This window comes from Dendronephthya gigantea, unplaced genomic scaffold (assembly GCF_004324835.1).
Source record: "Dendronephthya gigantea isolate DGI-Jeju-01 unplaced genomic scaffold, DenGig_1.0 000301F, whole genome shotgun sequence".
Taxonomy (NCBI): domain Eukaryota; kingdom Metazoa; phylum Cnidaria; class Anthozoa; order Malacalcyonacea; family Nephtheidae; genus Dendronephthya; species Dendronephthya gigantea.
In genome coordinates, this window is record NW_021163311.1 from 100,445 (window position 1) to 126,495 (window position 26,051).

A 26,051-nucleotide genomic window follows, 5' to 3' on the forward strand; every position below is an offset into this window, starting at 1 on the left:
TATTTTTCTCCCTAAATTTGTTATTTTAGTTTCAATTGTTACATTATTCTTCTCGATATTCGCCATTCTTTCCTCCACATCTGCCAAAGTTTTCGTCATTTCTCCGCACGAGTGACACTTCAACTTTCGGAATTCACAGACTTCACTTTCATGGTGAATAAGATCACGCTTGTTGACAATTAAACCACAGCCTTGGTTTGTACAAACGGCTGGTGTATATCCACATGTATCTTCATGGTGGTCAAGATGCTGTAATTCGACAACTTCTTGACAACCTCTGTCGATGTAAACGCAACGAATTTTTGATTCATTCAAAAAATATTTTACCATTCGCGGTGCTTCGATCAAAGTCTCTACGGTCAGTTCATCAGCACACGTTGGACATGTTTGAGAATTTTCCAGATGTTTCGTAATACAACAACGGCAAAAAGAATGCTGGTATCTCGAACACATAACCGGCTCTTTCAAGACATTGAAACAAATCTGACACAGGAAATTTTGATTCACTTTGTCCACAAATCTTTCTTCATCGTAGCCTTGTATATATGAAGCCATATTTCACGTCGTTCTTGTGTCGTAATAATAAAGCAAGTTCTGTGTTGTTTGTCGCTCTGTAGTATAAACCTCGCTGTATAGACTGAATATAGATACAGTGTTCGTTCTTGGAGAAGTCTGTGTATTTGCTTGAAATCTTTTGATCGGTTTAGAAAAGGCAGGAAAATATCGCTTCGGTATAAAGTGTTTAAAGCGTCTTTTGTTGACAGGAATTTGTAGTATGGAAAAAGATATTTTTATCAGGTCTTGTGACAAAAGGTCATCACCTCTTGTTCAAATACTGATTTGCAATTGGTTGTGTTTTAGTGTTTACGTTGGTAGGAATTTCTTATTTCATTATATGGAAATGAGTTCGAAGAAAACGATACTTTATACCAAGAATAATCAATCATAATAATGAAATATTTAGACGAAGTACATTGTAATCGATGTTGATAAAGTCTGCATCAGAATATGTCTCAAATCTTTTACATAATCATGTGTTAAAACATACAAACTGCCTTTGTTTAAAAATATTTCACACAACGCTAGGCAGACTGATATATATTTTGTTTATAATATCACAATGGGTGGTCGCGAGGTAATATTATTACTGGTTTCAACTGGTTTTTTTAGCCAGGATTTTTAATACGAGTGTTTTAACGTCCTAATAGTCGACTAATTCCTAAGTATTAAGACGTGTCTTTATACTGACGTTTGTCGTAGCTTATTTGCTGCTACTGAAAAATGTCGCCGTTATGAATTTTTGCAACTATTTTGTTGCAAAATATCAGGATTTGTAATTGTTCAGCCAAATAATATATGAAAATGATATTCCTCGGTCTGTTGTATAAAAAGGTATTGAATCACAATTGGTCAATCACAATTCCGTATTCTGTAGTTAACTACGATAATTATCTGTCGCATTGCATTGGATCAATCCTTTTATATAATATAAACTCACATTCGCTCTTGTCAGCTCACTCCGTACACTGTATATAGCTCAGTGACCAGAGCTGTTGACGTCATCGCTCATGACGTAATGTTTGATTGCTGAAGGAAGCCTGGAAGTCTGGTAATTCCTAAATTCTTCTAAACTGTCCCAAGGTTAGGACTTAAAACTATATAAATTTCACTCGATTTTCCATCAACCAAATACTCACACGTAAAAATGGTTCGATTCGACTCAAATGAAAAATAATTTTGCCATTTCTACGAGTGTTTTCGTACGAATTTAGAAAGAACTTTATAAGAAAGTGTCTTTATAACCAAACTTATCCATGCAAAAAGGAATAAAAACATTGACAATGGACCGTTTAGGGATTTCCTCAATAAATCATTTAATATTTATTCTTTCTTAGTAGGATACAACATAAAAATTTTTACAATTAATCTATTTACAAACATTTTGCTGTTGTCTCAAGTCAATAGCGATGGTTTACAAGCAAATTTGTGGCGCTTTCTTGCTATATGGGAAAGCGAATGTCTTTGTTAATCATAACCCTGATTTAAACCGTTAATGAAATATTTGAAAAATGATTGTTTATATTCTTGTTTCCTTCTACAAGGAATGAAATTTGTCTAAAAACTAAATGTTTTGAAATCTAGGAACCACTTGTTACGAACTTTCGCCACAATCCTTCTCAAAAAACATGCATAAAATTATATAATATATTTACAACTAAATATTTTGAATATCTGCTCTAAATAGTTCATATTATGATTATGGCTATACTTCACATAAACGAGTTCATCAAGATCCGACGTCACTTTTCACACAACAACAGCATTGTGAATCCATCTTGCTTCAGACATTTCTGGAAGTTTTTTCCAAAAATACCTTTCAAAGTTGAAACATTCAACTGACTTCAACTTTCCTCCATCACCCCACCCTCCCAGGACTACAATGTTGTTTTCAATAACAACTGCAGTACATCCCTTTCTCTTACATCTCATTGATGGCAGCATGTGACTTTGTTCTGTCTTGATATTGTAAATGATAACTGTATCTAATGTCTTGCCATGTTTGTCAGTGCCACCAATAACAACGATGTTGTCTCCCCATTTCACAATTGCCATATCACTCACTTCATACGGCAGTGGTGACAACTGTTTCAGCTCATTCTTCTTATATCGTACAGCACAACACTGCTTAGGTTGTCTTTGTTATTACCAGTTCTTCCACCAACTATCAACAATTTATCATCAAATATTTTCATGCTGTGACCTTGTCTTGGTTTTGGCATTCTTGATAAGGTCTTCACAGTATAGGGAGGAACAAGCTGGACTGCTCTGATCAAGTTAGATGAAATAATTCCATCATCACCTCCAGAGACTATCAACTGATCATTATACAGCACACTGCTGTGGTTTCTCAACTCACGAGGTAGTTTAACAGGACAGTTACTCCAGTGTGTTGAGAGATCAGGGTTTGGGTCAATATTCATTCTAATCATATCATCAACAATGTCAGGAAAAACAGAGCAACCCCCAGCTATAGTCATATGATTGTTGTAAATAAATGAAGTCGCTCCCCAAAGTTTCTCTGGCATTGATTGTAATAGCGACCATGTTCTTTGACGCCAGTTAAACATCTCTACAGAGTTAGTTCCTACACCTCCAGCGACAATTATATTTTCCTTATCACCATTTGGTCTATTTCTTTTTTTTCCTGTGTTTTCTTCTTTCTTGCCCTCCATTGTGATAAGAACGTTCTTCATTTCATCAAAAGCTCTGACCAAAGCTGTTTTTAATCCTATGACTTCGTTGTTAACCGCTTCGAGTTTTCCTTCCAGATCTGCTTTTAAATCTGCGACTGTGGTATTTCTCGCCATATTTTTTTCTAAATTTGTTATTTTAGTTTCAATTGTTGTATTATTCTTCGCCATTCTTTCCTCCATATCTGCCAAAGTTTTGGTCATTTCTCCGCACGAGTGACACTTCAACTTTCGGAATTCACAGACTTCACTTTCATGGTGAATAAGATCACGCTTGTTGACAATTAAACCACAGCCTTGGTTTGTACAAACGGCTGGTGTATATCCACATGTATCTTCATGGCGGTCAAGATGCTGTAATTCTACAACTTCTTGACAACCTCTGTCGATGTAAACGCAACGAATTTTCGATTCATTTAAGAACTCTTTTACATTCGCGGTGGTTCGATCAAAGTCTCTAAGTTCAGTTCATCAGCGCACGTTGGGCATGTTTGAGAATTTTCCAGATGTTTCGTAATACAACAACGGCAAAACGAATGCTGGTTTGTCGGACAAAGGACAGGCTCTTTCAAGACATTGAAGCAAATCTGACACAGGAAATTTTGATTGATTTTGTCCACAAACCTTTCTTCATCGTAGCCTTGTATATATGAAGCCATATTTCACGTCGTTCTTGTGTCGTAATAATAAAGCAAGTTCTGTGTGTTTGTCGCTCTGTAGTATAAACCTCGCTGTATAGACTGAATATAGATACAGTGTTCGTTCTTAGAGAAGTCTGTGTATTTGCTTGAAATCTTTTGATCGGTTTAGAAAAGGCAGACAAGTATCGCTTCGGTATAAAGTGTTTAAAGCGTCTTTTGTTGACAGGAATTTGTAGTATGAAAAAAAGTTATTTTTATCAGGTCTTGTGACGAAAGGTCATCACCTCTTCTTCAAATACTGACTTGCAATTGGTTGTGTTTTAGTGTTTATGCAGGTAGGAATTTCTTATTTCATTATATGGAAATGAGTTCAAAGAAAACGATACTTTATACCAAGAAAAATCAATCATAATAATGAAATATTTAGACTAAGTACATTGTAATCGATGTTAATAAAGTCTGCATCAGAATTTGTCTCAAATCTTTTACAAAATCATGTGTTAAAACATACAAACTGCCTTTGTTTAAAAATATTTCACACAACGCTACACAGACTGATATATATTTTGTTTATAATATCGCAACGGGTGGTTGCCACTTGCCAGGCAATATTATTACTGGTTTCAACTGGTTTTATCAGCCAGGATTTTTAATACGAGTATTTTTACGTTTTAATAGTCGACTAATTCCTAAGTATTAAGACGTGTCTTACTGACGTTTGTCGTAGCTTATTTGCTGCTACTGAAAAATGTCGCCATTATGAAATTTTGCAACTATTTTGTTGCAAAATATCAGGATTTGTAATTGTTCAGCGAAATAATATATGAAAATGATATTCCTCGGTTTGTTATATAAAAAGGTATTGAATCACAATTGGTCAATCACTATTCCGTATTTTGTAGTTAACTACGATAATTATCTGTCACATTGCATTGGATCAATCCTTTTATATAATATAAACTCACATTCGCTCTTGTCAGCTCACTCCGTACACTGTATATAGCTCAGTGACCAGAGCTGTCACGACGTCATCGCTCATGACGTAATGTTTGATTTCTGAAGGAAACCTGGAAGTCTGGTAATTGCTAAATTATTCTCAACTGTCCCAAGGTTAGGACTTAAAACGATATAAATTTCGCTCGATTTTCCATCAACCAAAAACTCACACGTAAAAATGGTTCGATTCGACTCAAATGAAAAATAATTTTGCCATTTGTACGAGTGTTTTCGTACGAATTTAGAAAGAACTTTATAAAAAAGTGTCGTTATAACCAAACTTATCCATGCGAAAAGGAATAAAAACATTGAAAATGGACCGTTTAGGGATTTCCTTAATAAATCATATAATATTTATTCTTTCTTAGTAGGATACAATATGAAAAATTTTTACCAATAATCTATTTACAAACATTTTGCTGTTGTCTCAAGTCAATAGCGATGGTTTACAAGCAAATTTGTGGCACTTTCTTGCTATATGGGAAAGCGAAAGTCTTTCATTAATCATAACCCTGATTTCAACCGTTATTGAAATATTTGAAAAAAGATTGTTTATATTCTTGTTTCCTTCTACAAGGAATTAAATTTGTCTAAAAACTAAATGTGTTGAAATCTAGGAACCACTTGTTACGAACTTTCGCCATAATCCTTCTCAAAAAAACATGCATAATATCTATCTACAACTAAATATTTTGAATATCAACTCCAAATAGTTCATATTATGATTATGGCGATACTTCACATAAACGAGTTCATGAACATCCTACGTCACTTTTCACACAACAACAGCAGTGGACATCCATCTTGCTTGAGACATTTCTGGAAGTTGTTCCCAAGAATACCTTTCAAAGTTGAAACCTTCAACTGACTTTAGCTCTCCTTCCTCACCCAACCCTCCCAGGACTACAATGTTGTTTTCAATAACAACTGCAGTACATCCACTCCTCTTCCATCTCATTGATGGCAGCATGTGACTTTGTCCTGTCTTGACATTGTAAATGATAACTGTATCAAATGCATTGATATGTTTGTCAGCACCACCAATAACAAGAATGTTGTCTCCCCATCTCACAGTTGCCATGTGACTCACTTCATACGGCAGTGGTGACAACTGTTTCAGCTCATTCTTCTTTATATCGTACAGTACGACACTGCTGAGGCTGTCTTTGTAATTGTCAGTTGTACTTCCACCAACTATCAACAAATTATCATCAAATATTTCCATGCTGTGATATTGTCTTGGTTCTGGCATTCTTGATAAGGTCTTCACACTATAGGGAGGAACAAGCTGGACTGATCTGATCAATTCAGATGAAACATTTCCATTATCACCTCCAGAGACTATCAACTGATCATTATACAGCACACTGCTGTGGTAGCACAACTTATCAGGTAGTTTAACAGGACAGTAACTCCAGTGTGTTGAGAGATCAGGGTTTGGGTCAATATTCATTCTAATCATATCATCAACATCGCCAGACCCATCACGACCCCCAGCTATAGTCATATGACTGTTATAAATAAACGAAGTCGCTGCATCACGATTCTCTGGCACTGATTGTAATGGCGACCATGTTCTTCGACGCCAGTTAAACATCTCCACAGAGTTAGTTTTATAACCTGCAGCAACAATTATATTTTCCTTAACACCACTTGGTCTATTTCTTACTTTTCTTGTGTTTTCTTCTATCTTCCCCTCCATCGTGATAAGAACGTCCTTCATTTCATCAAAAGCTCTGACCAAAGCTGTTTTCAATCCTTTGACTTCGTTGTTAACCGCTTCGTGTTTTCCTTCCATATCTGCTTTCATATCTGCTTTTAAATCCACGGTATTTTTGTCTATTTTTCTCTCTAAATTTGTTATTTTAGTTTCAATTGTTATATTATTCTGCGCCATTCTTTCCTCCATATCTGCCAAAGTTTTCGTGATTTCTCCGCACGAGTGACACTTCAACTTTCGGAATTCACAGACTTCACTTTCATGGTGAATAAGATCACGCTTGTTGACAATTGAACCACAGCCTTGGTTTGTACAAACGGCTGGTGTATATCCACATGTATCTTCATGGCGGTCAAGATGCTGTAATTCTACAACTTCTTGACAACCTCTGTCGATGTAGAGGCAACGAATTTTCGATTCATTTAAGAACTCTTTTACCATTCGCGGTGGTTCGATCAAAGTCTCTAAGGTCAGTTCATCAGCACACGTTGGGCATGTTTGAGAATTTTCCAGATGTTTCGTAATACAACAACGGCAAAACGAATGCTGGTTTGTCGGACAAAGGACAGGCTCTTTCAAGACATTGAAGCAAATCTGACACAGGAAATTTTGATTCATTTTGTCCACAAACCTTTCTTCATCGTAACCTTGTATATATGAAGCCATATTTCACGTCGTTCTTGTGTCGTAATAATAAAGCAAGTTCTGTGTTGTTTGTCGCTCTGTAGTGTAAACCTCGCTGTATAGACTGAATATAGATACAGTGTTCGTTCTTAGAGAAGTCTGTGTATTTGTTTGAAATCTTTTGATCGGTTTAGAAAAGGCAGACAAATATCGCTTCTGTATAAAGTGTTTAATAAAGCGTCTTATGTAGACAGAAATTTGTTGCTATGAAAATATGATATTATTTTCACGTCTTGTGACAAAAGGTCATCACCTGCTGTTCAAATGCTGACTTGCAATTGGTTGTGTTTATGTTGCTAGGAATTTCTTATTTTATTATATGGAAATGAGTTCGAAGAAAAGGATACTTTATACCAAGAAAAATCAATCATAATAATGAAATATTTAGACGAAGTACATTTTTGGGGAATTGTCATAGTATAGGGTTAACCTCACGATTTCCTGTTCAAGATTGTTGTGAATGTTATCTTGTTATCTTGAATAAATTATGTATGTATATGTATGTATGTATGTACATTGTAATCGATGTTGATAAAGTCTGCATCAGAATTTGTCTCAAATCTTTTACAAAATCATGTGTTAAAACATACAAACTGCCTTTGTTTAAAAATATTTCACACAACGCTAGGCAGACTGATATATATTTTGTTTATAATATCTTAACGGGTGGTCGCCAGGCAATATTATTATTGGTTTCAACTGGTTTTATCAGTGAGGGATTTTAATACCAGGGTCTGGTTGTATCAAGCCCGTTTAGCTTAAACGGTGGATAAGCCAAAATTAAACAACACTCTTACATCTCTCTTGAATGAGTCAACTTGAATATTATGCACTGAATATGTAGTTGTAAACAGTATCTTTGTATTAAAGTTAAAAATATTCAGTTCGCCTGTTGAATAAAACGGCAGACTTTCTTTCTATTTTGAACTTATCCACCGGTTAAGCTAAACGGGCTTAATACAACCGGCCCCTGTGTTTTAACGCTCTATTAGTCGACTAATTCCTAAGTATTAAGTCGTGTCTTACTGACGTTTGTCGTAGCTTATTTGCTAGCGAAAAATGTCGCCATTATGAAATTCTGCAACAACTTTGTTGCAAAATATCAGGATTTGTAATTGTTCAGCAAAATAATATATGAAAATGATATTCCTCAGTCTGTTATATAAAAAGGTATTGAATCACAATTGACCAATCACAATTCCGTATTCTGTAGTTAACTACGATAATTATCTGTCGCATTGCATTGGATCAATCATTTTATATAATATAAACTCACATTCGCTCTTGTCAGCTCACTCCGTACACTGTATATAGCTCAGTGACCAGAGCTGTCACGTCATCGCTCATGACGTAATGTTTGATTTCTGAAGGAAACCTTGAGGTCTGGTAATTGCTAAATTCTTCTAAACTGTCCCAAGATTAGGACTTAAAACGATATAAATTTCACTCGATTTTCCATCAACCAAAAACTCACACGTAAAAATGGTTCCGTTCGACTCAAATGAAAAATAATTTTGCCATTTGTACGAGTGTTTTCCTACGAATTTAGAAAGAACTTTATAATAAAGTGTCTTTATAACCAAACTTATCCATGCAAAAAAGACTAAAAACATTGACCATGGACCGTTTAGGGATTTCCTTAATAAATCATTTAATATTTATTCTTTCTTAGTACGATACAATATATAAAAGTTTACCATTAATCTATATTTACAAACATTTTGCTGTTGTCTCAAAAGTCAATAGCGATGGTTTACAAGCAAATTTGTGGCGCTTTCTTGCTATATGGGAAAGCGAAAGTCTTTCGTTAATCATAACCCAGATTTGAACCGTTATTGAAATATTTGAAAAATGATTGTTTATATTCTTGTTTGCCTCTACAAGGAATTAAATTGGTCAAAAACTTAATCTGTAGAAACCTAGGAACCACTTGTTACGAACTTTCGCCATAATCCTTCTCAAAAAACATGCAAAAAATTATATAATATATCTACAACTAAATATTTTGAATATCTACTCTAAATAGTTCATATTATGAATATGGCTATACTTCACATAAACGAGTTCATCAACATCCTACGTCACTTCTCACACAACAACAGCAGTGGACATCCATCTCCCTTGAGACATTTCTGGAAGTTCTTCCCAAGAATGCCTTTCAAAGTTGAAACCTTCAACTGACTTCAGCTCTCCTCCCGCACCCCACCCTCCCAGGACTACAATGTTGTTTTCAATAACAACTGCAGTACATCCCGACCTCTTACATCTCATTGATGGCAGCATGTGACTTTGTTCTGTCTTGACATTGTAAATGATAACTGTATCTAATGCATTGTTATGTTTGTCAACGCCACCAATAACAACAATGTCGTCTCCCCATCTCACAGTTGCCATAGCACTCACTTCATACGGCAGTGGTGACAACTGTTTCAGCTCATTCTTCTTTATATCGTACAGTACGACACTGCTGAGGCTGTCTTTAAACCTTTCAGTTGTTCTTCCACCAACTATCACCAAATTATCATCAAATATTTCCATGGTGTGATGTTGTCTTGGTTCTGGCATTCTTGATAAGGTCTTCACAGTATAGGGAGGAACAAGCTGGACTGCTCTGATCAAGTCAGATAAACCATTTCCATTATCACCTTCAGAGACTATCAACTGATCATTATGCACCACACTGCTGTGGAATCTCAAATTATCAGGTAGTTTAACAGGACAGTCACTCCAGTGTGTTGAGAGATCAGGGTTTGGGTCAATATTCATTCTAATCATATCATGTAAAATGCCAGATCCACAACCACCCCCAGCTATAGTCATATGATTGTTATAAATAAATGAAGTCGCTCCATAACGTTTCTTTGGCATTGATTGTAATGGCGACCATGTTCTTTGATGCCAGTTAAACATCTCTACAGAGTTAGTTTTATAACCACCAGCAACAATTATATTTTTCTTATCACCGCTTGGTCTATTTATTACTTTTCTTGTGTTTTCTACTTTCTTGCCCTCCATCGTGATAAGGACGTCCTTCATTTCATCAAAAGCTCTGACCAAAGCTGTTTTCAATCCTTTGACTTCGTTGTTAACCGCTTCGAGTTTTCCTTCCATATCTGCTTTTATATCTGCTTTTAAGTCCGCGGTATTTTTGTCTATTTTTCTCTCTAAATTTGTTATTTTAGTTTCAATTGTTGCATTATTCCGCGCCATTCTTTCCTCCATATTTGCCAAAGTTTTGGTTATTTCTCCGCACGAGTGACACTTCAACTTTCGGAATTCACAGACTTCACTTTCATGGTGAATAAGATCACGCTTGTTGACAATTAAACCACAGCCTTGGTTTGTACAAACGGCTGGTGTATATCCACATGTATCTTCATGGCGGTCAAGATGCTGTACTTCTACAACTTCTTGACAACCTCTGTCGATGTAAACGCAACGAATTTTCGATTCATTTAAAAAATCTTTTACCATTCGTGAAGGTTCGGCCAAAGTCTCTACGGTCAGTTCATCAGCACACGTTGGGCATGTCTGAGAATTTTCCAGATGTTTCGTAATACAACAACGGCAAAAAGAATGCTGGTTTCTCGAACACATAACCGGCTCTTTCAAGACATTGAAGCAAATCTGACAATGAAAATTTTGATTGATTTTGTCCACAAACCTTTCTTCATCGTAGCCTTGTATACATGAAGCCATATTTCACGTCGTTCTTGTGTCGTAATAATAAAGCAAGTTCTGTGTTGTTTGTCGTTCTGTAGTATAAACCTCGCTGTATAGACTGAATATAGATACAGTGTTCGTTCTTGGAGAAGTCTGGGTTTATTTGCTGGAAATCTTTTGATCTGTTTAGAAAGGCAGACACATATCGCTTCGGTATAAAGTATTTAAAGCGTCTTTTGTTGACAGGAATTTGTAGTATGAAAAAAGATATTTTTATCATGTCTTGTGACGAAAGGTCATAACCTCTTCTTCAAATACTGACTTGCAATTGGTTGTGTTTTAGTGTTTATGCAGGTAGGAATTTCTTATTTCATTATATGGAAATGAGTTCAAAGAAAACGATACTTTATACCAAGAAAAATCAATCATAATAATGAAATATTTAGACTAAAACATTGTAATCGATGTTGATAAAGTCTGCATCAGAATTTGTCCCAAATCTTTTACAAAATCATGTGTTAAAACATACAAACTGCCTTTGTTTAAAAATACTTCACACAACGCTACACAGACTGATATATATTTTGTTTATAATATCGCAACGGGTGGTTGCCAGGCAATATTATTACTGGTTTCAACTGGTTTTATGAGTGAGGGATTTTAATAGGGCTGGTTGTATCAAGCCCGTTTAGCTTAAACGGTGGATAAGTCAAAATTAAATAACACTCTTACATCTCTCTTGAATGAGTCAACTTGAATATTATGCACTGAATATGTAGTTGTAAACAGTATCTTTGTATTAGGGTTAAAAATATTCAGTTCGCTTGTTGAATAAAACGGCAGACTTTCTTGCTATTTTGAACTTACCACCGTTTAAGTTTAAGCTAAACGGGGTTGATACAACCGGCCCCTGTGTTTTAACGTTCTAATAGTCGACTAATTCCTAAGTATTAAGACGTGTCCTACTGACGTTTGTCGTAGCTTATTTGCTGCTACTGAAAAATGTCGCCATTATGAAATTTTGCAACTATTTTGTTGCAAAATATCAGGATTTGTAATTGTTCAGCAAAATAATATATGAAAATGATATTCCTCGGTCTGCTGTATAAAAAGGTATTGAATCACAATTGGTCAATCACAATTCCGTATTCTGTAGTTAACTACGATAATTATCTGTCGCATTGCATTGGATCAATCCTTTTATATAATATAAACTCACATTCGCTCTTGTCAGCTCACTCCGTACACTGTATATAGCTCAGTGACCAGAGCTGTCACGACGTCATCGCTCATGACGTAATGTTTGATTTCAGAAGGAAACCTGGAAGTCTGGTAATTGCTAAATCTTCTCAACTGTCCCAAGGTTAGGACTTAAAACTATATAAATTTCACTCGATTTTCCATCAACCAAAAACTCACACGTAAAAATGGTTCCATTCGACTCAAATGAAAAATATTTTTGCTATTTGTACGAGTGTTTTCCTACGAATTTAGAAAGAACTTTACAAGAAAGTGTCTTTGACTTTATAATTAAACTTATCCATGCAAAAAGGAATAAAAACATTGACAATGGACCGTTTAAGGATTTCCTTAATAAGTCATTTAATATTTATTCTTTCTTAGTACGATACAATATGAAAATTTTTACCATTAATCTATTTACAAACATTTTGCTGTAATTTCAAGTCAAAAGCGATGGTTTACAAGCAAACTTGTGGCGCTTTCTTGCTATATGGGTAAGCGAAAGTCTTTCGTTAATCATAACCCTGATTTGAACCGTTATTGAAATATTTGAAAAATGATTGTTTATATTCTTGTTTGTTTCTACAAGGAATAAGATTTGTCTAAAAACTAAATGTTTTGAAATCTAGGAACCGCTTATTACGAACTTTCGCCACAATCCTTCTCAAAAAACATGCAGAAAATTACATAATATATCTACAACTAAATATTTTGAATATCTACTCTAAATCGTATATATTATGATTATGGCAATACTTCACATAAACGAGTTCATCAACATCCGACGACACTTTTCACACAACAACAGCAGTGTGTATCCATCTCGCTCGAGACATTTCTGGAAGTTCTTCCCAAGAATACCTTTCAAAGTTGATACCTTCAACTGCCTTCAGCTTTCCTTCCTCACCCCTCCCTCCCAGGACTACAATGTTGTTTTCAATAACAACTGCAGTACATCCCCTCCTCTTACATCTCATTGATGGCAGCATGTGACTTTCTTCTGTCTTCACATTGTAAATGATAACTGTATCTAATTCATTGCCATGTTTGTCAACGCCACCAATAACAACAATGTTGTCTCCCCATCTCACAGTTGCCATAGCACTCACATCATACGGCAGTGGTGACAACTGTTTCAGCTCATTCTTCTTTATATCGTACAGTACGACACTGCTGAGGTTATCTTTGTAATTGTCAGTTGTACTTCCACCAACTATGAACAAATTATCATCAAATATTTCCATGCTGTGATATTGTCTTGGTTCTGGCATTCTTGATAAGGTCTTCACAGTATAGGGAGGAACAAGCTGGACTGCTTTGATCAGGTCAGATGAAACATTTTTATTACCACCTCCAGAGACTATCAACTGATCATTATACAGCACACTGCTGTGGTTTCTCAACTTATCAGGTAGTTTAACAGGACAGTCACTCCAGTGTGTTGAGAGATCACAGTTTGGGCCAGTATTCATTCTAATCATATCATCAACAATGCCAGATAAACCACAGTCACCCCCAGCTATAGTCATATGATTGTTATAAATAAATGAAGTCGCTCCATAACGATTCTTTGGCATTGATTGTAATGGCGACCATGTTCTTTGACGCCAGTTAAACATCTCTACAGAATTAGTTCCTACACCTCCAGCAACAATTATATTTTCCTTATCACCACTTGGTCTATTTCTTACTTTTCTTGTGTTTTCTTCTATCTTGCCCTCCATCGTGATAAGAACGTCCTTCATTTCATCAAAAGCTCTGACCAAAGCTATTTTCAAACCATCGACTTTGTTGTTAACCGCTTCGTGTTTTCCCTCCATATCTGCTTTTAAATCTGTGGTATTTCTCGACATGTTTCGCTCTAGTTTTGTTATTTTAGTTTCAATTGTTATATTATTCTTCTCGATATTCGCCATTCTTTCCTCCATATCTGCCAAAGTTTTCGTGATTTCTCCGCACGAGTGACACTTCAACTTTCGGAATTCACAGACTTCACTTTCATGGTAAATAAGATCACGCTTGTTGACAATTAAACCACAGCCTTGGTTTCTACAAACGGCTGGTGTATATCCACATGTATCTTCATGGCGGTCAAGATGCTGTAATTCCACAACTTCTTGACAACCTCTGTCGATGTAAACGCAACGAATTTTTGATTCCTTCAAAAAATCTCTTACCATTCGTGGTGGCTCGACTAAAGTCTCTACGGTCAGTTCATCAGCACACGTTGGACATGTTTGAGAATTTTCAAGATGTTTCGTAATACAACAACGGCAAAAAGAATGCTGGTTTCTCGAACACATAACCGGCTCTTTCAAGACATTGAAGCAAATCTGACAAAGGAAATTTTGATTCACTTTGTCCACAAACCTTTCTTCATCGTAGCCTTGTATATATGAAGCCATATTTCACGTCGTTCTTGTGTCGTAATAATAAAGCAAGTTCTGTGTTGTTTGTCGCTCTGTAGTATAAACCTCGCTGTATAGACTGAATATAGATGTAGTGTTCGTTCTGGGAGAAGTCTGTGTATTTGCTTGAAATCTTTTGATCGGTTTAGAAAAGGCAGACAAATATCGCGTCTGTATAAAGTGTTTAAAGCGTCTTTTGTTGACAGGAATTTGTAGCATGGAAAAATATATTTTTATCAGGTCTTGTGACAAAAGGTCATCACCTCTAGTTCAAATACTGACTTGCAATTGGTTGTGTTTTAGTGTTTATGTTAGCAAGAATTTCTTATTTCATTATATGGAAATGAGTTCGAAGAAAACGATACTTTATACCAAGAAAAAATCAATCATAATAATGAAATATTTAGACTAAGTACATTGTAATCGATGTTAATAAAGTCTGCATCAGAATTTGTCTCAAATCTTTTACAAAATCATGTGTTAAAACATACAAACTGCCTTTGTTTAAAAATATTTTATACGACGCTAGGCAGACTCATATATATTTTGTTTATAATATCTTAACGGGTGGTCGCCAGGCAATATTATTATTGGTTTCAACTGGTTTTATCAGTGAGGGTTTTTAATACGAGTGTTTTTACGTTTTAATAGTCGACTAATTCCTAAGTATTAAGATATGTCTTATTGACGTTTGTCGTAGCTTATTTGCAACCGAAAAACGTCGCCATTATGAAATTTTGCAACCACTTTGTTGCAAAATATCAGGATTTGTAATTGTCCAGCGAAATAATATATGAAAATGATATTCCTCGGTCTGTTGTATAAAAAGGTATTGAATCACAATTGGTCAATCACAATTCCGTATTCTGTAGTTAACTACGATAATTATCTGTCACATTGCATTGGATCAATCCTTTTATATAATATAAACTCACATTCGCTCATGTCAGCTCACTCCGTACACTGTATATAGTTCAGTGACCAGAGCTGTTCACGTCATCGCTCATGACGTAATGTTTGATTTCTGAAGGAAGCCTGGAAGTCTGGTAATTCCTAAATTCTTCTAAACTGTCCCAAGGTTAGGACTTAAAACTATATAAATTTCACTCGATTTTCCATCAACCAAATACTCACACGTAAAAATGGTTCGATTCGACTCAAATGAAAAATAATTTTGCCATTTCTACGAGTGTTTTCGTACGAATTTAGAAAGAACTTTATAAGAAAGTGTCTTTATAACCAAACTTATCCATGCAAAAAGGAATAAAAACATTGACAATGGACCGTTTAGGGATTTCCTCAATAAATCATTTAATATTTATTCTTTCTTAGTAGGATACAACATAAAAATTTTTACAATTAATCTATTTACAAACATTTTGCTGTTGTCTCAAGTCAATAGCGATGGTTTACAAGCAAATTTGTGGCGCTTTCTTGCTATATGGGAAAGCGAATGTCTTTCGTTAATCATAACCCTGATTTAAACCGTTAATGAAATATTTGAAAAATGATTGTTTATATTCTTGTTTCCTTCTACAAGGAATGAAATTTGTCTAAAAACTAAATGTTTTGAAATCTAGGAACCACTTGTTACGAACTTTCGCCACAATCCTTCTCAAAAAACATGCATAAAATTATATAATATATTTACAACTAAATATTTTGAATATCTGCTCTAAATAGTTCATATTATGATTATGGCTATACTTCACATAAACGAGTTCATCAAGATCCGACGTCACTTTTCACACAACAACAGCATTGTGAATCCATCTTGCTTCAGACATTTCTGGAAGTTTTTTCCAAAAATACCTTTCAAAGTTGAAACATTCAACTGACTTCAACTTTCCTCCATCACCCCACCCTCCCAGGACTACAATGTTGTTTTCAATAACAACTGCAGTACATCCCTTTCTCTTACATCTCATTGATGGCAGCATGTGACTTTGTTCTGTCTTGATATTGTAAATGATAACTGTATCTAATGTCTTGCCATGTTTGTCAGTGCCACCAATAACAACGATGTTGTCTCCCCATTTCACAATTGCCATATCACTCACTTCATACGGCAGTGGTGACAACTGTTTCAGCTCATTCTTTTTATATCGTACAGCACAACACTGCTTAGGTTGTCTTTGTTATTACCAGTTCTTCCACCAACTATCAACAATTTATCATCAAATATTTTCATGCTGTGACCTTGTCTTGGTTTTGGCATTCTTGATAAGGTCTTCACAGTATAGGGAGGAACAAGCTGGACTGCTCTGATCAAGTTAGATGAAATAATTCCATCATCACCTCCAGAGACTATCAACTGATCATTATACAGCACACTGCTGTGGTTTCTCAACTCACGAGGTAGTTTAACAGGACAGTTACTCCAGTGTGTTGAGAGATCAGGGTTTGGGTCAATATTCATTCTAATCATATCATCAACAATGTCAGGAAAAACAGAGCAACCCCCAGCTATAGTCATATGATTGTTGTAAATAAATGAAGTCGCTCCCCAAAGTTTCTCTGGCATTGATTGTAATAGCGACCATGTTCTTTGACGCCAGTTAAACATCTCTACAGAGTTAGTTCCTACACCTCCAGCGACAATTATATTTTCCTTATCACCATTTGGTCTATTTCTTTTTTTTCCTGTGTTTTCTTCTTTCTTGCCCTCCATTGTGATAAGAACGTTCTTCATTTCATCAAAAGCTCTGACCAAAGCTGTTTTTAATCCTATGACTTCGTTGTTAACCGCTTCGAGTTTTCCTTCCAGATCTGCTTTTAAATCTGCGACTGTGGTATTTCTCGCCATATTTTTTTCTAAATTTGTTATTTTAGTTTCAATTGTTGTATTATTCTTCGCCATTCTTTCCTCCATATCTGCCAAAGTTTTGGTCATTTCTCCGCACGAGTGACACTTCAACTTTCGGAATTCACAGACTTCACTTTCATGGTGAATAAGATCACGCTTGTTGACAATTAAACCACAGCCTTGGTTTGTACAAACGGCTGGTGTATATCCACATGTATCTTCATGGCGGTCAAGATGCTGTAATTCTACAACTTCTTGACAACCTCTGTCGATGTAAACGCAACGAATTTTCGATTCATTTAAGAACTCTTTTACCATTCGCGGTGGTTCGATCAAAGTCTCTAAGTTCAGTTCATCAGCGCACGTTGGGCATGTTTGAGAATTTTCCAGATGTTTCGTAATACAACAACGGCAAAACGAATGCTGGTTTGTCGGACAAAGGACAGGCTCTTTCAAGACATTGAAGCAAATCTGACACAGGAAATTTTGATTGATTTTGTCCACAAACCTTTCTTCATCGTAGCCTTGTATATATGAAGCCATATTTCACGTCGTTCTTGTGTCGTAATAATAAAGCAAGTTCTGTGTGTTTGTCGCTCTGTAGTATAAACCTCGCTGTATAGACTGAATATAGATACAGTGTTCGTTCTTAGAGAAGTCTGTGTATTTGCTTGAAATCTTTTGATCGGTTTAGAAAAGGCAGACAAGTATCGCTTCGGTATAAAGTGTTTAAAGCGTCTTTGTTGACAGGAATTTGTAGTATGAAAAAAAGTTATTTTTATCAGGTCTTGTGACGAAAGGTCATCACCTCTTCTTCAAATACTGACTTGCAATTGGTTGTGTTTTAGTGTTTATGCAGGTAGGAATTTCTTATTTCATTATATGGAAATGAGTTCAAAGAAAACGATACTTTATACCAAGAAAAATCAATCATAATAATGAAATATTTAGACTAAGTACATTGTAATCGATGTTAATAAAGTCTGCATCAGAATTTGTCTCAAATCTTTTACAAAATCATGTGTTAAAACATACAAACTGCCTTTGTTTAAAAATATTTCACACAACGCTACACAGACTGATATATATTTTGTTTATAATATCGCAACGGGTGGTTGCCACTTGCCAGGCAATATTATTACTGGTTTCAACTGGTTTTATCAGCCAGGATTTTTAATACGAGTATTTTTACGTTTTAATAGTCGACTAATTCCTAAGTATTAAGACGTGTCTTACTGACGTTTGTCGTAGCTTATTTGCTGCTACTGAAAAATGTCGCCATTATGAAATTTTGCAACTATTTTGTTGCAAAATATCAGGATTTGTAATTGTTCAGCAAAATAATATATGAAAATGATATTCCTCGGTCTGCTGTATAAAAAGGTATTGAATCACAATTGGTCAATCACAATTCCGTATTCTGTAGTTAACTACGATAATTATCTGTCGCATTGCATTGGATCAATCCTTTTATATAATATAAACTCACATTCGCTTTTGTCAGCTCACTCCGTACACTGTATATAGCTCAGTGACCAGAGCTGTCACGACGTCATCGCTCATGACGTAATGTTTGATTTCTGAAGGAAGCCTGGAAGTCTGGTAATTCCTAAATTCTTCTCAACTGTCCCAAGGTTAGGACTTAAAACTATATAAATTTCACTCGATTTTCCATCAACCAAATACTCACACGTAAAAATGGTTCGAATCGACTCAAATGAAAAATAATTTTGCCATTTCTACGAGTGTTTTCGTACGAATTTAGAAAGAACTTTATAAGAAAGTGTCTTTATAACCAAACTTATCCATGCAAAAAGGAATAAAAACATTGACAATGGACCGTTTAGGGATTTCCTTAATAAATCATTTAATATTTATTCTTTCTTAGTAGGGTACAATATAAAAAAATTTACCATTAATCTATTTACAAACATTTTGCTGTTGACTCAAGTCAAAAGCGATGGTTTACAAGCAAATTTGTGGCGCTTTCTTGCTATATGGGAAAGCGAAAGTCTTTCGTTAATCATAACCCTGATTTGAACCGTTATTGAAATATTTGAAAAATGATTGTTTACATTCTTGTTTGCTTCTACAAGGAATCAAATTTGTCTAAAAACTAAATGTTTTGAAATCTAGGAAGCACTTGTTACGAACTTTGACCACAATCCTTCTCAAAAAACATGTAAAAAATTATATAATATATTTACAACTAAATATTGTAAATATCTACTCTAAATAGTTCATATTATGCAGAGTTGCAAAAAGAGTTCAACCTTCCTCCGGTAGGATTTCAAGTTTTGAAAACCTTACTCAAAATGACGTTACGTCACTGAGTCAAGTAGCAGCCAGCATAAAGAAATATTTGGTTTTTTGGTACATACATGTGATCAATTAGAGTGTTCAACTTTGAACCTTCCTCACAAACCTCGTTCAAAGCAAACCTTCCTCCGGGTGGTACCCGCATACCCGCAGCTTTTTTGCAACTCTGATATTATGATTATGGCAATACTTCAAATAAACGAGTTCAATATTCACATATTGTTCACACAACAACAGCAGTGGGCCGCCATCTTACTTTAGACATTTCTGGAAGTTCTTCCCAAGAATACCTTTCAAAGTTGAAACCTTCAACTGACTTCAGCTTTCCTCCCTCACCCAACCCTCCCAGGACTACAATGTTGTTTTCAATAACAACTGCAGTACATCCAAACCTCTTACATCTCATTGATGGCAGCATGTGACTTTGTTCTGTCTTGACATTGTAAATGATAACTGTATCTAATGGCTTGCTATGTTTGTCAACACCACCAATAACAACAATGTTGTCTCCCCATCTCACAGTTGCTATATCACTCACTTCATACGGCAGTGGTGACAACTGTTTCAGCTCATTCTTCTTTATATCGTACAGTACGACACTGCTGAGGTTGTCTTTGGAATAAGGAGTTGAACTTCCACCAACTATCAACAAATTATCATCAAATATTTCCATGCTGTGACATTGTCTTGGTTTTGGCATTCGTGATAAGGTCTTCACAGTATAGGGAGGAACAAGCTGGACTGATCTGATCAAGTCAGATAAACCATTTCTATTACCACCTCCAGAGATTATCAACTGATCATTATACAGCACACTGCTGTGGTATCTCAACTTATCAGGTAGTTTAACAGGACAGCCATTCCAGTGTGTTGAGAGATCAGGGTTTGGGTCAATATTCATTCTAATCATATCATCAGCAATGCCAGACCAACCACAGCCACCCTCAACTATAGTCATATGATTGTTATAAATAATTGAAGTCGCTCCATGACGTTCCTCTGGCATTGATTGTAATGGCGACCATGTTCTTTGACGCCAGTTAAACATCTCTACAGAGCTAGTTCCTACACCTCCAGCAACAATTATATTTTCCTTATCACCACTTGGTCTATTTCTTACTTTTCTTGTGTTTTCTTCTATCTTGCCCTCCATCGTCATAAGAACGTCCTTCATTTCATCAAAAGCTCTGACCAAAGCTGTTTTTAATCCTTTGACTTCGTTGTTAACCGCTTCGTGTTTTCCTTCCATGTCTGCTTTTATATCTGCCGTATTTTTCTCGATATTCCGTGCAACATTTCGCTCCAAATTTGTTATTTTAGTTTCAATTGTTACATTATTCTTCCTCATGTTCTTCTCCATATTCGCCATTCTTTCCTCCATGTCTGCCAAAGTTTTCGTTATTTCTCCGCACGAGTGACACTTCAACTTTCGGAATTCACAGACTTCACTTTCATGGTGAATAAGATCACGCTTGTTGACAATTAAACCACAGCCTTGGTTTGTACAAACGACTGGTGTGTATCCACATGTATCTTCATGGCGGTCAAGATGCTGTAATTCTACAACTTCTTGACAACCTCTGTCGATGTAAACGCAACGAATTTTCGATTCATTTAAGAAATCTTTAACCATTCGCGGTGCTTCGATCAAAAGTCTCTACAGTCAGTTCATCAGCACACGTTGGACATGTTTGAGAATTTTCCAGATGTTTCGTAATACAACAACGGCAAAAAGAATGCTGGTATCTCCAACACATAACCGGCTCTTTCAAGACGTTGAAGCAAATGTGACAATGAAAATTTCGATCGATTTTGTTCACAAACCTTTCTTCATCGTAGCCTTGTACATATGAAGCCATATTTCACGTCGTTCTTGTGTCGTAATAATAAAGCAAGTTCTGTGTTGTTTGTCGCTCTGTAGTATAAACCTCGCTGTATAGACTGAATATAGATAAAGTGTTCGTTCTTGGGAAGAAGTCTGTGTTTGTACTTTTTCAAATCGCTACAAAATTATCCGTTCGGAACAGCAGACAAATATCGCTTACGTGTAAAGTGGTTATAGACAGGAATTTGCTGCTATGAAAATATGATATTATTATCATGTCTTGTGACAACAAACAGGTCATCACCTGCTGTTCAAATGCTGACTTGCAATTGGTTGTGTTTATGTTGATAGGTATTTCTTATTTCATTATATGGAAATGAGTTCGAAGAAAATTATACTTTATACCAAGAAATATCAATCATAATAATGAAATATTTAGACGAAGTACATTGTAATCGATGTTGATAAAGTCTGCATCAGAATTTGTCTGAAATCTTTTACAAAATCATGTGTTAAAACATACAAACTGCCTTTGTTTAAAAATATTTCACACAACGATACACAGACTGATATATATTTTGTTTATAATGTCACAACGGGTGGTCGCCAGGCAATATTATTATTGGTTTCAAGTGGTTTTATCAGCGAGGGTTTTTTAACGAGTGTTTTAACGTTCTAATTATTAATTGTTTTAATGTTCTAAGTATTAAGACGTGTCTTACTGACGTTTGTCGTAGCTTATTTGCTAGCGAAAAATGTCGCAATTATGAAATTTTGCAACTATTTTGTTGCAAAATACCAGGATTTGTAATTGTTCGGCGCATTATTGCGAGGAAAGTCCAAATAACATCATCTTGGAAACGCAAGATTTGAGTTCGTAGAACTCTCGTTATGTTTCGACTTTATTCCAAAGTTTTTTGTCAATGGGCTTGACAGTAACTTTGGAATAACAGGTTTTCTTCTTTTGATGGATGAGATTGAGTTGATAAGTTACGAATGTTTAAATAAGAGCAATTGTACCCAAAGAGCATTCATAACTATTCACTCGTTTCCATCTGTCACTTGTCGCTTTGCGAACATATGCGAACAGGCTTGTAGCTTTGTTTTTCGCCTTTGCTTCTACCCGCAAATTTTAGGGCGGGTGGAACACAGGTCTGTGTTCGGGCTAAATTTATCGGCGATATCCATTGTCGGTGGAAATTAATGCATAAAACGCTTTGGCTTTTAAAAGAAATTTTATCTACTTTATTGATAACCGACAATGGATCGTGGAAAACCGCTGGTAAAAGTAACACAATGAATCCCAGATTCTGAAGTTTGGTTTCCATTTGATCGTAATTGTCGTGAAGAAGCCATTTTCATCGATGAGAAATAGTCTGGATGTGACTTTGTCTTTACTTCAGTATTTAAATCGGTCATTGTCGATTGGACACACATAGAAATACTCTCAAACACATCGACCACCTTGACATGTTCACGACACTCACGAACAAACGGAAACCAGAAGCCAGGGGCCGGTTGTTCGAAAGGCGTTTAGTTTAAACGGTGGATAAGCCAAAGTTTGAAATTCCTCTCATAGATCTTGTGAATGACTAAATCTGCATCTTATGCATTAAATATGTACTTTCATTGACAATTAAGCCATTTACATCGCAATATTTCAGATCAGTTGTTCAATAAATAAATAGTTTTGTTTTCCATTTTGAACTTATCCACCGTTTAAGCTAAACGCCTTTCGAACAACCGGCCCCTGGAGAACTATTTATTGAGCAACTGAGCTGAAATATTTCGATGTAAATAGTTTAATTTTCAATGGAAGTACACATTGAATGCATAAGATGCAAGTTCAGTCATTCACAAGATGTATGAGAGTATTTTTAAACTTGGCTTATCCACCGTTTAAACTAAACGCCTTTCGAACAACTGGCCCCAGTTGTTCAAAGCTTGGTTAGCGCTAACCCTGGGTTAAATTTTAATCCACTTTTAAGTGTTTCTGAGCCGCTGTTCGTTTTAAAATCTTTACAAAATATGGCTTTGCCAGTTCAGAAAATATTTATGGAAAAAGATATTCAACTTTGTGAACAAGCGATTAAAAATATTGATGTAAAGATTTCCTTTAACCCAGGGTTAAGCTAACCTGCTTTTGAACAACCGGCCGCAGGCATAAATGAAAACCAGCCCTTAGGAGCTGTTGTTGAACCATGGTTCAAGGATTAGAAATTGATTAAACACCCACCCAGGCCCCTCGCCACCTACCTTTCACGTCCAATGACAGTATCTCCGATGATGACATCCTTTACATCGTCTTCTGGTAAATTAAACTCGACCAAATATCGAATCCTTTGTTGGTTGACAGAGTAAACAACATATTCGTCTTCTTCAAATTCTGATGGACAAGAATTTGGCTGGTTTTTGACACCGTGACAGCTCTGGTAACCATCGGGCGCATGCTCCAAATCATAGGTGAATTCTGTGAAGTCCTGAAAACGAAAGACCAATTCGTTATTGAACATGCGGTCAGTAATGAGAGTAGTTGACTTTCTCCAAGTCTCGCTCAAAATGGTTTTAGATTTTGATAGGTCTATCCGCGGTAATTTTGAGATCAGTGCGTACTACTGAACTCAAGATTACCCTGGATAGACCTATCGAAATCTAAAACCATTTTGATTGAGGCTTGGAGCAAATCTATGAGACTAGTGGATATTGAAACTGAATGAAGATTTTGTGATGATTTATGATGGTGCTATAACTCTGTCTCTGAGTTACCAGCCACGCAAAATGAAAGACTTGCTTTACCACTGTGGGAATCGAACCAGCGACCTTTGCTTTGCTAGTCCAACTAACGTGATGGACAATCACAATTCACTTTATACCCACATTCACTATCACTTTAAGACACACAGGTATGGCAAGGACTAGATCAGTTGAACACCGCAGAAATTGGTGTTTATCAGTGAAGTTTCAAGCCGAAAATCTAATGACTGGTTCACAATTGTGCATTTCTGTATCGCTATCAAAGAGAAAACTATTGAATAACTTTGAAAAGTTCAATTTTTCTTCTAAATACGCATTCTGCAATCTTTTGACAGCTTATCATACACATCTGACAGCTGTGAAATGGCCATTTTGAGGCTTAAAGTATACACAAAGTTATTAATTCAGACGATTCGTTTTTGCCGTGTGCAAGCTTCAAATCATTTGTGCAAGATATATTTTGTTGAGTGTTTATAAATATTTTTTCTCACCAAGTTTGAAGCCTGAGTATTGAGAATTGCGGTGAGAAGCTTACCAATTTCCGCAGTGTCAATTATTTGACTTTCAAAGCCGATCAAAGATAGATTCTGCAATTAAAAATAATAGCTATTTACCTTCGTACGCCCTAACGCAACCTCGCATATAAGAAGTAACCGTGTTCCCCGAGTTTTTCCTGGGGATGAGTACTTCACACTCGTCGTCGCATCCGAACCGAAGTAGATTCCAGTCCCCAAGTTACCAGCGTCCGAGCGCTCACCTCCGAAATCACGGACCACAATTTTGGGGGGAAGAAGACCCCGGGATAAAATACCCAGGAAATTTTGCGCTTTCGAGGAATGGAAGAGTTGACGAATGTTTCCAAGATGGGATTGGAAATGCGCTGACTCGGCTGGACGTTGGCATGAAAATATGTTCTGTACTTTGATATTTCTAGAAATAAATGTATAAATAAAGTTAGCTTAGTTTAGGTTTCCTCCTGTAGTAACACTGGATCAATAAGAGATGATCCTTACTGGACCTCTAGAAAGAACAGTTTAGAACTGATAGAGTTATCCAGTATAAATAAAGTTAGTTTAGTTTAGGTTTCTTCCTGTAGTAACACTGGATCAATAAGAGATGATTCTTACTGGACCTCTAGGAGGAACAGTTTAAAACTGATAGAGCTATCCAGTATAAATAAAGTTAGTTTAGTTTAGGTTTCCTCCTGTAGTAACACTGGATCAATAACAGATTATCCTTGCTGGACCTTTAGGAACAGTTTAGAACTAAAATAAATCTTAGAGGAACCTATGTGATTTCAATTTTAGGAGAAAATAGCTGGCAAATATTTCCTTACCTGGTCGAGGATGACAGCACTTTATTGACAATGTTCAAGTATTCGTCTGTTGTCTTCGAAAGACTTTCAAGATGACAACCGCACGCTTTGTATTTTGCTTCGTCGCTGCTTCGCGTTGAGAAATTCGTCGCTTCGTTTACATTTAAGATGTCTTTAATTAACTAAAGAAGAATAAAAATTAGCCTCGATAGTTTGGAAATCTATTTTTAACATTTTGTGTATTTTATTATATATCTTTGGGGAAAAAATAGTCAAATTTAACCAAAATTTTGGCGATATATAAAAAGAGCGGGAAAACTTCCGTCAATTTCCGGAATGATACGAGAACTTCCCGCGCTTTCCGATACTAACTCGCGGCCTTTGATTGGCTTAGGAACGGATTTCACTTGTTCGCTCGACCAATCAG

General features: G+C 35.9%; 1 protein-coding gene across 6 annotated transcripts in view; it reads right to left on the reverse strand.

The window, feature by feature from the left end:
* Positions 1–26,051, reverse strand: part of LOC114541662 (protein mono-ADP-ribosyltransferase PARP4-like) — a 58,133-nt gene that overhangs the window by 23,303 nt on the left and 8,779 nt on the right. For all 6 annotated transcript variants that reach the window (XM_028561462.1, XM_028561464.1, XM_028561463.1 and 3 more), the window contains exons 8-10: positions 25,646–25,806; positions 24,924–25,239; positions 23,812–24,035 (exon numbers count right to left, since the gene is read on the reverse strand). In XM_028561462.1, the coding sequence (XP_028417263.1) occupies positions 23,812–24,035; positions 24,924–25,239; positions 25,646–25,806 (701 nt within the window). The remainder of the gene's footprint in view (positions 1–23,811; positions 24,036–24,923; positions 25,240–25,645; positions 25,807–26,051) is intronic.